The sequence below is a fragment of the Adiantum capillus-veneris genome, unplaced genomic scaffold, assembly GCF_014529385.1.
Source record: "Adiantum capillus-veneris isolate H3 unplaced genomic scaffold, ASM1452938v2 Hic_scaffold_264, whole genome shotgun sequence".
NCBI lineage: Eukaryota > Viridiplantae > Streptophyta > Polypodiopsida > Polypodiales > Pteridaceae > Adiantum > Adiantum capillus-veneris.
The window spans coordinates 160,516-174,689 of NW_028221395.1; the positions used below are offsets into that span (position 1 = coordinate 160,516).

Here is a 14,174-nt window from a genome sequence, read left to right on the forward strand (position 1 = left end):
AACAATAAAAAAATATTCTCGGCTTTATTAGTATCGAACCCTCATATACACTCATGTATACAAGAAAAGACCTTGACAAGTTCTGCATAATCGTGAGGCAACACCATCAAGTAAATGGCTGGATTCTAACAAGGTTCGAGGAACCCGAGATTCTTACTAATTAAAAGCTATAGTAGTAATCATACAAGCTAAGGTATGATGTAACATGCAGAGACAGTAAAGAACCAACCAAACCAGTTTTTGAGAACAAAAACACCCTTAGTCTGGTCCTACAAAATTGACTCCCACTTACTTCTTATAGAAAAGGATACCAGGAGACAAACAAACCTTCAAACACCCAGATCATGTCTATGTCCCTGACATAAATAGGTATTTCTATAGAGTCCTACAAAGAACAGGTAATCCTATCAACCCAGCCATGCCTTTCACTAATTTGAGGAGTCATTAGTTAGCAAAATTTCATTGGTCATCCATAAACATTAAACAACCATTTATGCTAAGGTATATAGCATCAGGCAAGAGAACCTAATGTTAAGCTACATCTACTAAACTAGAAGGCTAAACACCAAGTTATTATAGTACTAACCAAAGCAACCCCATATCAGTTGCATAATTGGTAGAAGTGCCTTATACCAGGTTAAGTGACCCTTAGGTTGAATCCCAAATGGAGCAAAGGAGTTTAGCATAAAACCCATGCCAGCCCAGGAGAAAGCCAAAAGAGTGGTCATAGCTGCATACTTGCCAAAAGTACTCATTCGAAACGAACAACTCAGCATACCAACCATAGGTATCCCTTGGAAAAACAACTCAAAAAAATCTTATCAGATCAGCATATGTACATGAAGCCAGGTTTTCACAATATATTCCTTCATGCAGGATATCAAACAAACCAGTGAGAAGTTTTTCCATACCAAGCAACCCACCCAACCAATTCTCAGTAAACCATCTTCAACCGATATAAGCTCCAGCTCCTTAAGGTAGTTACACATATCCATATTCACTTTATCTTGAAAAAACATAACTAGACCAGAGTTGCCCAACAACACTGCAAGCAAACCCATGCCATAAGCACATCGCCAAACATTCAGAATTGTCCTTATGCTCTCAATTATCATGCAAAGAGGTACTAACTTAAAAAATTAACCCATCAAGCCAAAGAACTCCACCTGAGAAGAAGAAGCCAGAGAATGAACCTCCAAAGCTTGTTGCTTATCTTTCCCTTTAGCCATAGCGTAACACACGCAGAGTATAGTCGCTCAAATAAGGCTACCTCACCACATCAACTACTGGCAGAATGTACATAAGCCTGCTAATTGAGGGGAAACCCTCACCTTTAAATAGGATTGAATGATCAAAGCGGAGAGTAAACCACAACTCGTCCATGTGAATTCAGCTCCACGGCCAATCAACCAGTTGCATGGCGTTTTGCATTGAATGGGGCCATGTGTAATGGCAGGAAAAGCACTCCAGAATAGGGCGGAATCAACCCACTTGCAGATCCAACACGTCGCACGTGTAATTATGCAGGCAAGAAAAACAACCAATTTTAAAAACCATACTCTACTTCAACTAAGAGTCAAAAGTTCCATTAAGTGAGGTCAAAATAATGCATACCCAAAAAGAACCCATACCCATGTGACCATGAAAAAGGTCTAGGGCCGGCCAAAAACTCAATGTAATTACAAGTTGCACTAGGTGTGAGCTAAGCAAGCCCATGACTTGGCTTTATAATAAGAAAAACCTCAAAATTCTCCTATACAGACACATGTGTGTGTGTGTGTGTGTGTGTGTGTGTGTGTGTGTGTGTGTGTGTGTGTGTGTGTGTGTGTGTGTGTGTGTGTGTGTCAGTGAGAGAGAGAGAGAGAGAGAGAGAGAGAGAGAGAGAGAGAGAGAGAGAGTCTTACTAAGTGGCGAGAGAGAATAAGAGGGTGTGTGGGGATTTAGTGAGAGAGAGAGAGAGAGAGAGAGAGAGAGAGAGAGAGAGAGAGAGTGTGTAGTGGTCCCGTAGACAATCACGAACAAAGGCTAGTTTAAAGGTTTTTGTGCTAAATTTCTCTAAACTTTGTAGGTGTTCTCAACTTCAAATTAAAATTCAAAGGTAAATGTTAAAATTTGTGGGTGGGATTAGACTAAACCTAGGTTTTTTCCTATAACCTTCATAGGCATTCTCACCTTCAAAATAGAATTTAGAGGTAAATCTCAAAATTTGTAGGTGGGAGTACACAAAAACTAGGGTTTTTCGAGCACTTGTGATTTTCTAAAAACTTCATGGGTTTAGTCACCTTCAAATTTAGAATTTAAAATTTGTAGGTGGGATTACACTAAACCTAGACTTTTTCCTAGCATTACCACTCGGATATATAGTGCTCTTTTTCAAAAACTTAAAAACCTACAAATGAGAAAAGTATATTTGAAAGTCTTTACGTGATTTTTCTAAAATTTGCCTCTAATAATTGAAGGTTTTTACAAAATTGGAGGTTGCCATCAAGGGCTCTTGGAGAACCCACAAAAATTTGAAATTTGGAAAACGTACATATGATAAACTTTTAGAGACAAATTTACTATAATTGAAGGTTTTTATATTTGAGTTTCTTAGTGTGTGTTTGTGTGTGTATGATGATGATTGTATGCCTCCTCTTTGATCTATAGTTCATCTTGTTAATTTCTATGAACTTTGTAGGTTTTCTCACCTTCAAATATAGACTTTAGAGGTAAACCTCAATATTTGTAGGTGGGATTACACTTAACCTAGGTTTTTTTTTTAGCATATAGTGTTTTTTTCCAAACACATAGAAAACCTCCATATGAGAAATTTTAGAGGCAATCGTACTATATTTGAAGATTTTTACATGATTTTCATAAAATTTTCCTCTAAAAATTTAGAGATTTGCATCCAAAATTTGAAGATTTTTACTGAATTTAGAGGTTTCCATCAAGGGCCAATCCCACAAAAAAATTATTTTGTATGAGAAATTTTAGAAGAAAATTTACTATATCTGAGGGTTTTCAACTTTGATTTTCTCAATTTGCATGCATGATGATGATTGAATGCCTCCTCTCTGATTTGTAATTCATCCCTACTAATTGGTTCCAAAGTCAGCAAAACTTGCAAGTCCTCAAGCTTCTACCTTGTGGATCCCTCTAGAGTGTGTTTTGTTGGCGTCTATCTTCAGGCTTTCACTAAGGAACTTGAGAAATAATCACTCATAGTTTCCCTTCCTAGAAACTCACATCCAAGTCACTGCTTCGTGTGCCAGTACAACTAGCTTTTTTTTGCTTATTAAATGGCCTAAATAATGTCAACATTGGGTTGCACCTTGAAGGTATGTTAGTATTATCCAATGCCAACATTTAAGAAGTTGACATGAATGAAAGAATTCATGACAAGATTCCTATCAAGGGCTCTTGGAAAAGCCCAAAAAACAGATGATGGTTGAAAATGCTTTACTCAACATGTACACTAAGTGTGATCATGTACAGATGATGGTTGAAAATGCTTTACTCAACATGTACACTAAGTGTGATCATGTACTGAAAAAAGCACAACAAGCTCTTGATGGTATTAATGTTGTAGTTTAGGATGCGGCATATGTTTGGAAGGAGAAGGATGAGGGTAAGGAATCTGTGAGTAGTTTTCACATGAGGCAAGGTGAGGGCTCATGTACGGAAACAATTTTGTATCCTTATATCTCAAAGGCATGTGGCATCATGCAAGTATTTTGCATAAGCAAACTAAAATGGCTATTGAGGGGCTCTTTAAGAAACTCATCCTATTTTAAAATATTTTGGTCAACATGTACACCATATTCAAATGTAGCCTCTTTGAATGCACTTATGTGGCCCTTAGCACCCCCATTTTTAGTGGTTCTAACTCTTTAGGGTCACTTTCAAGGAGGCAAATTTACTATATTTACATTAAACTTAGATTTTCTTTGAGCACTCATGTACACAATGCTTTTTTCAAAAATATGAAAAACCTACCTATCAAAATTTTAGAGGCAAATTTATTGTATTTGATGGTTTTTATACTAAATTTGTCTAAACTTTGTAGAAGTTCTTAATTTCAAATCTAGAATTTAGAGGTAAATCTGAAAATTTGTAGGCTAGATTACATTAAACATAGGTTTTTTTAGCATTTAGATACACAATACTTTCTTCCAAAAGCTTGAAAATCCTACGTATGAGAAATTTTTAAGGCAAATTTATTTTATTTTGCAGGTTTCATTTTGCAAGTGGGATCACACTAAACCTAGGTTTTTTTTAGCACTCAAATACACAATATTTTTTCCAAAAAACTTAGAAACTCTTCATATAATCACAATAAGCGTACACTCAAATACATTTCTAGGTGTGATTGCACTAAACCTAGCCCTTTTTCCAGCATTGCAATACATAAAATCAATGTTACAAGAGATGAAAGCTTTGAGACTTTTAGTAGGGAGGGGAAGGTGTCGAATTGCGTTACACATTATTTGTTGAAGGTGCCATTGATCCAACATCTAATGATGATGGTGAAGAGGCAATTTCTCCCTCTTCTAGACCTTGCATGATGGCTAACACATTAATAGTTTCTTGAACTGTTGATTTGCTTGAATGTTAGATGGATATGGAGATTATCCTTTGAAGGCTAGTGGCCCAATAACATGCTTTGATGTATGTAAACCATTCTTCATCTCTTCCTACATCAAGCTAGGGGCCGATCCCATTGACTCGAGAATGTTGAGTCTGATGTATATGTCATCCTATGAGAAAACATGAGCTATGCTTCTTTTCACCTCTTCTAAAGGCTTGGATTCATCCATTTTTAGCATACGAGCTTGATGTGAGTGCAACCAAGTGGCGATGGTACTCCTCAAAATATGGCTCATTGGGTGATGATGGCACTACACATCTTATGCACATCCGTGGCCAATTGCATCTCTCAGATGTGGTACACATAGGCATGATCGTCTTCCATGGCCAAAGATGTGCAGCAACTCCTTAGAGAAGCTATTCAAGGTGAAAGTCTCCTTCATCATGGAGTTGGAAGGCCTTATGTAGCTCTCTTTTTTCTCAGACAATCAGACTCTCTCTCTCTCTCTATCTCTCTTCAATAGCTATAAAGCACTCCTAGATCCATTGAATAAGGGCTAGAAAATCCTACATAACATGTGAAAACCTGTCAAACTTGGTATTAACACTAGAATGGTAACATGACACTTTTAGTCCTTGGACACTTTTGTGTCCTGTTAAGTGACCACTTTGCTTGAATTATTTGAAGAGTGAATTTCTAGGTGCTATATATCCACAAAATTGTCTTATGAGCTGAAAAAAAACTTGACATTTTTTTTGGAATATCGATCTCACCATTAACCTTACTCTTGCACAATATTTTTGAACCTAAACTGTGTGAAAAAACGGGTCTTGTTTTTGGCTTTTTCTCCAATTTTTGCAGCTATACCACTCTAAACTTCATGTTTGTGAGGTTTAGATTGCTAGAGGATAAGCCTTCATAGTTATCAACATGTTTTGATGCTTTTAGGGAGAACTAAGTGTTAAAATTGAATGTTATGAGCAACTTAAGAATTGCATAATCCTATTATTTGGCCAAAATTAGCACTTTTATTATTTTGTTCGTGCCTCTCTTGATATCCAAATGCAATTTTGATTGTGTAAGTAGCATGTAACATAAATCTAATCTTCCGTGAGTTTTGGGGGACCTAATATGCTATATAGCATAGAATATGATGATGGTTGAGTTTTTTTATTACTGAAGAATACGATACATTTTAGTGTAGCAGGTATAGCTTTCTCAATATTGCTAGTTTCGTAGACCAATTATGTGTATTTTGTAGGTAGTAACCATATCTAATCATAAACTACAAATTTGGCTAGATATTGAGTAGTTCCTTTGGGATTTTAGAGGTCATAATGCTAAGCCCAGTTTGGTCATGTTTGCTATGTTTAGCACTTCATCATTGTCCCCAAGTTCCACTTAATAAGAGATCCAATATTATTTTTGACATGCTCCATGGCTTCTTTTGAATCCAATGGCCCAAAGGAAACTAAGAAAACATGTATATAGTATCAATATTGATAGTGACTATAGAAACTTTGATGATAGGTCCGCAGAATGGCAAAAATGCAACTTTTTTGTACCTATTTTTTTTGCCCCAAAAAAAATAGTGAGGAAAAAGCAACCATATGTTCTGATCGCCAACCCATTGAAGTTAATTGGGCATCTTATCTCATGTCCTATAAAAATCCCCACTCTTATTTATATGCAATCAACCGTAAGAAAAGGTTGTTTTGGGCAAAATGCATTGGCCCATCAACTTTGGAGGCTTGTTGTGACCAAGATATGAGAAATTTTACAGGTTTCTCATTTTTGCCATATGTAGTAGTCCTTGTACTATAAGCTCATGAAAGGACTTTTCAAAATGGGTGGATCTACTATGGTTTTGGAAATTTTTCCCAAAACTTTGAAAGGACACTTTTATGTCCTGTTAGGTTACCAGACTAGTGTTAAAGGAATATTTTTTGCCTCTTGCATGTTCTTTTTTTTTTTTAGAATCCATAGAGAGATGTTGTGAATCATTTTTTTGAAAGGCAAAAGAGTATACATGTAGAAAAATAGAATCTATCTAATTTTCCACCTTTGTAGTTGTAAGGATAGAAGACATGCATTTTCTAGGTGCGGCAACGCACGGGTCACATACTAGTTGTGAAAATATGAGCTAAATTTTGCTAGTTCTACACTATGTTCCTCAAATCTAAGCAAGATTTTTCCTTTTTCTCTCCCTCTCAATCAATATTTTTGGACTTCAAAAGCGGCACGATAGTGAGCTAAGACAGACTTTTCTAAACACTACTTTGCACACACACTCAAAATGAACGTTTGCCAAAGGAGGTTGTCTTCATTTTGCATTCCTTGTACTCAAGATGTGGCAAATCAGAACTTTTTGACAAATTTGAAAGGACTCGATAGCACTAGTCAAATATGGTCCCTTCGTGCCTTTAGGCCAACACCAAAAGGTATGTCAATATAGCTTTTAAGAGAATGGGCTCTTATCTACAAGAACAAGGTGAAGTCTTCACATGGGCCTTCAAAAGGCAAAAAAGTGGCTATTGAGGGGTCATGAGAGTTAAAAATCTATTTTAAAAAGGTTAAAACATATAATAATATGAGAGAGAGAGAGAGAGGGGTAGTGTTTAAAAGAAACGTTTTACTTAGCTGTTAATGTAAAGGGTAGATTTATAAAATTTAAGGTATTAATTGTTATTTATGATTAAAAGTGCACATACTTTAGCCATAACAATTAAGGTACAAAAATTAGAAATAGATAATTATCATTTTTAATTGAAAAGTCACTTACAAAGCTTATAAATACACATTTTAAAAAACTTTGAGCTATTAATTGTTATGCATTCTTAGAGAAGCTCATTAAAAAGGATCTAAAAGCATGTCTCCTTACAATACATCTTGCTCTATCGTATTTGCCATGGAGGGAGATTGGAGCCTCAAAGAATCATGCATGTCACTATATAAAAGTACTCTTTCACAAAAAATAATCCAAACATATCAATTTTTTTTCGTAACTAGTTAATGTATTTGATGAGATGATTATATATATGTGTGTGTGGGAGGACGGGGGGAGAGAGAGAGAGAGAGAGAGAGAGAGAGAGAGAGATTTAAAAATCTACTTTAAAAGGATGTTTGGTTTAACATTTACAATATGAGACTACCAATGTTTCTAATCATCCCACAAATCATATACTCACCATTGTGAGTTTGGGCCAAAAAAAAAAAAAAAAACATTTACAATATGAGATGAAAATTTGGCATTAACTCATTCTTGGCGTGCATAAGTGGCATTGCCTTAACTTGCCTCACTCTTTTTATCTTGACTAAAATGAACTTGTATTTTTGTTGTTCTTATTGGATACAATAAAAAATAAAACCCTTCACCAAATGTCTTGATTTCAAAGTGAGTAAGATTGCTCAATTTGAACCCATTTGTTTGGATAGAAATCTACTAAGATGCATGAGGGCTTTGAGGAGAAAATGGCACGTGCACGAGAGAGAGAGAGAGAGAGAGAGAGAGAGAGAGAGAGAGAGAGGATGTTTGTCAGGGCCAAGATCGACAGAGACAAAGAAAAAAAAAATTATATTGCGGTCATCTTGATGTTGTGTGTCAAAGCCAAGGCAGGTAGAGATAGAGAATTTGTTTTGCTATTGCAGTCATCTGGATACAAGGGGTCCTTGGAGATGGTGCTTTATCCATAATTGTTAGTGCCTTTGTAAGGATGCGATGCTAGGCATCCTGATTAGGAACAAACTTTGCTTTGTGGTGGAAGATGCAGAGAGCCTTGGCGTCTGAGGGCATGGTTGAGAGCCATGGCCTAGTCTAAGGACACAATTAGAGAGATATTTGATATGTATGAGCATGATGGAAAAAACACAGAGAGAAACCGTCTATGTGAAGGCGATGGCAGAGATAGAGAGGTGGAGAAGCTTTGTGTCGACGAGTAGGGGGAGGCTTCTTTTCCTTTAAGATTCAGAGATCCGGTCCGAATCTGAGAAATGAATAGGATTTTGGGGTTTTGGGGTTTTGGACCGAGTATGTTGTCCTAATCTTCGAAAGCAGGTCAATTAAACGGAATCGGGCGAGATCCTTGGAAAAGCTTGAAAGGGAAAAAGAGAGCCGTCGCCACGTGGAGAGAGAGAGAGAGAGAGAGAGAGAGAGAGAGAGAGAGAGAGAGAGAGAGAGAGATATCTTTGCAATGGCGATCAGGCGGCAAAGGGTTGTGCTGGCAGTCGATTTAATTGTCCAGAACAAACTGCGTGAGAGTGACCTTGTTCAGTGGCGAATAGAAAGGGAGTGATGATGCAGGCGATGGAGCCCAGGGAGCTGCATACCTAGCAGAGGAAGCAATAGTTCGAAAGGGCGACAGTGGTGAGAGAGAGATGATCGGCATGGCCAAGAGCGCAGAATAGACTGAGGGGCGCAGGGGCAAAGCAACAATCACCTATCTCTGTCGAATGGCATCAGCCCTGCAAGTGGGTACCACCAGATTGCTGTTCCGAGCCTAAAGAAGCGCGGTGACCTCTTCATAGTGCCCAAGACCCGGGGATTCACGTATTGTGTGCAGAGGATTCCCTGGTGACGCATGAGGAGAAGAGGTGGCGAGTGTGCAGGCCCCAACGTGGGTGCAACACATGAGCATGCCAGGGGAAGTGCATCGCTGCAAACACTACCAAAAGGGTTGGGGGCATTGCAGGCGGAGATGGTGCAACGATGCAGTGGGGCAGCTATCGACTGCACAGCGGCAAGGGTCAGAGGGGACACGGCGTGGGAACCACTGAGCAAGAGACTTTTGCTTTCACAAGGGGAGGGAGAAGGAATCTTCTTAGTTAATTAATTAATGAAATGGCGAATGAACCCAGTAAACTAAACTGGATCGAGTAGTTAGAACAAATGTAGATTTGTAGTTTTCTAAAGTGATTAAGCTTTTTGCATTTGGGAAATCAAAAGAATTTTATTCTTTCTTTCTTTTTTTTTTTGGCAAAACTCACAAAGTGTGAGTGGAAAATATATTGAAAATCACCAAAAAAAAAAAAAAACAATGCAATCCATGCTCACCCAAGCCATGGCATCCATGAGTTTAGACGGACATACGGTGACTAAAAAGAATTACAAAGTACCGGCTAACAGGGGAGCCATCTTGCCACCAAATCTCGGGAAGGCTACTACAAGAGAGAGCACCAAGATGAACAGAAGAACATACCGCCATAAGGGGAGAGCTTGAGAGCTCCATCACCAACGCAAGAGATTAGTCGAAGAAAGCACATCCAAGCCGAAGACAACACATCCACCCCACACTTTTGAGGAGAGCCTTGCACCTTCAATGGGAAGATCGATGAAGCCATCAGGAAAATGCAGGCCTGCCACCCCTGCATAACCGAGCCAGACAAAACACCAATAGACAAGCACGGAATCACCAACTGCACCAAGCAACCACCAACTGCACCTTCGCATATCTCCCTGGCGGACTTCATTCCCTTCCGAAGGAAGGAGGGGCAGCCGCCACCCCCCCTGCCCAAAAATCAATAGTGCGAGGTTGATGCCGAAGAGCAAGACCAAGATCGGCAAGGCCCCTCCCCTCAGGGACAACCTCCAAACACTTACACAACAGGGCACCTCCTCGACGACACCAAATCCGCCATGCCCATCATTCCTTGAACCAATAGGAGCGTCCGTAACCCCAGGCAAAGCCACCCGGAGCATTCCCTTGCTCATGCACGCCCTCCTCAGCTGAAGCAGAGACCCTCGCAGATGGCCTTGCCTATATGCAATGTGTCATGCTTTTATGGAATCTAGTTAACTTTAAAATGATTAATGGTATATAAAAAGAATCAAAAATGTTTGAAAATTTATTATATTAAACAATTGGTTGCATCCCCTCCAAAAAATTTTGAAAAGCTAAACACTGCTTTTGTGAAAAATCATTTGAAAGGACATGGTTTTGGGAAAGATCATTTGGAAAAACACGGTTTCTCTCTTTTCAATTCTCTTCAAAACATTTTAAAGCTCTTTCTAGGAACACATGTCAAGCAACAATATTGGAACGACCTTCATCCATATGGATACTAAGGCCTTTAGAGGCCAAAAAAGAAAAAAAATGTAGGTAGCACGTTATAGTGAAATATGTAAGACCTACCATTTTTTGGACTACATAAGTCGTCCTCAATGAAAGGTGGATTTTTGGGTGCAAATCTGGACCATTGAAAAAAGCTTGTCGATTAATGCCACATGACAAGCTAATGATAATTTTAGATTATTTTTTTCGACTCTTGTGAGAGGGTGTTGACATTTTTTCAACTCTTTAACTAAGGGCATTTTTTCTATGCTTTTATAATATATTGTAATGTAAATAGTTTATTGTGACATTTTTTTCAAAAGAACATAATATTATATTGTGACACTACATGTATAAAATTAATAGTGTCACTTTCTATTTTTCTCAAAGAAGCTTTTTATTAGGAAATTTTTATGGATAGCCTTATGTAGGCCATAGTGAATTTTCACCTTGTTTCGCATTGAAATCAAACAAATTGAAATTACCAGACATGTCCCAATCACAAACACCGACACCATTCAAACAAGGTGAAGCTTCATATTAAACGAAATGTAAAGGAAGTCAATGTTGCTCTTTAAGGGACAGATCCATTCACTAACTAAACAAAGGCGCACACAAAAATTTGCACGCCTTTCTCCCTTCTCCTCTAGAACATGTTTTAACATGCCAAAAATGGTATGATCTGGTGAGCTCAAAGACCCTAAAAACACTTATGGTTTAATAAAAAAGAGCAGAAAGAAAAAAGAGAGAGAATCTTCACTACTACCCCCAATGGGAAAAATGTACAGAAAAACACCATTCTTCGTCACTCATGACATACTATGCTTATGTACTCTCAAGGGGAGCAACAAGACATGGCTCTGATGTCTTACAGTATAGACATGAATATATGGTAAGCATTGAAACACTAACCTCCCCTTAGTGTTAGGACAAAATGCATCCATAATCTCTCCTTCCCACTCATGCCAAATCATGAACTGGTGTTCCACCTTGCGGAGGTGTCGGAGCTGATGCCACACGCCTACCTCGCTCCCCTCTACTATTATGAGCAAATTTCATGCTAGCTGCATGCATGCCCTTGTCTTGCTCTGCACTACTCCATTCTTTGGCATAATAGGCTTCTTCTGTCGCATCAATGGCAGCTGGCCATAGCATGCCACCCCATTGAGGGAAATAGACAGTGACGATGGGTAGCGTGCAACAAATAACCATGAAACCCATGAGCATTATGCCCTTCTGATCAGAATATGTTGAGCTTGTGAAGAAAATAAGCTGTGTAAGCATGGAGCCAAAAGTTCCACCCGCACCCGTGAAACCGGATATAATACCCAAAGACCTGCACAAAAGCGAACAATATATAGTTAAACCTCATCAAACACAGACATAAACGCACATATTGAATTGCCCGTGCACGGTAGAAAAACAAAATCAATAAAAAAATGCACCTGCGAGATATGAAGGGGATGATACCAAAAGTAAGCCCTGCTCCAGCTTCTGCAAACAGCGAAAAGATGACCATCGTCACAATCGCCCCGGCTAAATTCCCAGAAAGCCCCAGCAGAATGCAGAACACTCCACCTAGGGTCTGGATTGCCCAAAGAGCCCACAAACGGCCCCGCATTCCGTACAAACGAGCAGCCCAGTCTGACAAGATGCCCCCAAAGGGGCGGGCCACAACATTTGCCATGCCAAATACAGAGGCGATGATGCCAGCTGTATGTAAGTTGAGGTTGAACCTGTCGTAGAAGTATTGCGCCACAATGTTATCCATGGTGAGCTCTACACCAAAGCAATACCCATACGAGAGCGCAAAGATCCAAGTTCTGTAATTGGTAACAGCGTACAAGAACACCTGCATGTATAGAACAAGTAAAGAATCAAGACTGAACTAATTCCCAATTGGCCAAAGGGCATCATCTGGAAGGAGAAACACATTAGACACACAATAGCAGGTGCCAACACAAACACACTCAGTACACATACAAATTTGCACCAATGTTCAACATTAAATATAGCTCTAGATAAGATTGCACCTTGGAGAAGCAGTCTTTCACTTGAGTCCCCTTGCTTTATAGCTCCTTGAAGTTGCCATCCGGTAAGTCCTGCCCAATAGTGAGCACAATGAGACCCATAATTATGTGCATGACACCGGGCACGAAGAAGGAGAGCCTCCATGCAGAGAAGTCTGCGGCACCCATCGGACCGCGAATAAGGTCAAAGATAAGGGGCATAATGAGCTGTGTTGCTCCACCTCCCAAGTTACCGCACCCAGCCGTGGTGCCATTAACAGAACCAACAATCTCCGCATTGAAAAACGAGCTCATCCAGTATTGGCAAGACACGAAGGTTGCAAGCGAAAATCCAATGAAGAAGCGAGAGAGAAGGAAACAGATGGGAGTGGACACTGTTGCCATGCAAAAGACCGCCGGGGCTGTGAGCATGACAATGAAAGCACACCCGTACCGAGGTCCAATGAGATCGCAAAGGGCACCCATTAGGAGACGTGATGCAATGGAGCCGGTGACAGAGGCAATCCCTGCATTGCCAATATCGCGCTTGGTAAGATCAAGGTTGTCTCGAATGACTGGCAGAAGAGGTGCTGCTGCGAAGCTGGAGACGAAGCAGGTGAAGAAGGAAATCCAGGACAGGTGAAACGTGCGCATATGCGGTGGCTCGAAAGACCAGAGCTTGATCTTCTTGGCCTTGTTCTCAGAGTCGATAGGTAACGCAAACGGCGAGGGTCTTGACTCCTCCAAACCCTTGGTGACGGAGAGTGCAAATGTGGGCTCATATCCTGTAACACAAGGAGCTTTAGACGTACTCCCATATAGTAATCCTTCCAACATTTGATTTATTTGCTAGATGCAAATAGCAAGCCTTGTGTGCGAGCCCAATTGAACTAGCAATTAAGACTACCTTTTAACTTAATTGCTAGATGAAAAAAAGAATCTTACTTCTAAACCAATTGCTATATAGCAATTTTGTATATTTACCAAATAGAAGTAGCAAAATCATAGTCACTTTGAAATTCCCATATAGCAATTAGATGTTGTTGTTAGATAGAACAAGTAATATTGTTGTTCTTATGCACTTACTATATTGCAGTTACTCATACTTAATTACGACATGTAATTGTTATTCATAAGCATTTCATCTTTTCATGTTATACAACTATGAACATGTGACCCTTTCTCTCAACGGGGGAGGGAGGCGAAGCGAGAGAAAGAGAGGGGGGGGACGGGGGGGGGGGGCAGGTGGGGAGCATCGTCGATATGTCTTTCTTCACAGATGGGTGAGATTATCAGTTCTTTTCTATCGAGATCCTGGCTACATCACATAGAAGTATGCACCCCCACAATGGTTCGTTTTACATTCGTCATATAGGCCATTGTGCATCTCCAAAGGTCTCTTATGTACACAAAATACAACCCGATTGTGTGTGTGTGTGTGCATGTGTGTGTGTGTATGTGTGAGAGAGAGAGAGAGAGATAGAGAGAGAGAGAGAGAGAGAGAGAGAGAGAGAGAGTTTTTTGACATCTACTATTGGGCATACT

The 14,174-nt window shown here is 39.5% G+C and overlaps 1 protein-coding gene and 1 pseudogene across 1 annotated transcript; both read right to left on the minus strand.

Annotated features, from left to right (window-relative positions):
- Positions 1-9,797: 9,797 nt before the first annotated feature.
- Positions 9,798-10,280, minus strand: LOC147417362 (uncharacterized). The gene has a single exon (XM_086507683.1). It carries the CDS (start codon positions 10,278-10,280, stop codon positions 9,798-9,800), a length of 483 nt encoding a protein of 160 aa, XP_086363809.1.
- Positions 10,281-11,316: 1,036 nt separating this feature from the next.
- Positions 11,317-13,466, minus strand: LOC147417363 (high-affinity nitrate transporter 2.1-like; annotated as a pseudogene).
- Between the last annotated feature and the right edge of the window lie 708 nt (positions 13,467-14,174).

Excerpts from the sequence above, each read along its gene's own strand:
- LOC147417362 (XM_086507683.1), bottom strand. The coding sequence starts at position 10,280 with ATGAGCAAGGGAATGCTCCGGGTGGCTTTGCCTGGGGTTACGGACGCT.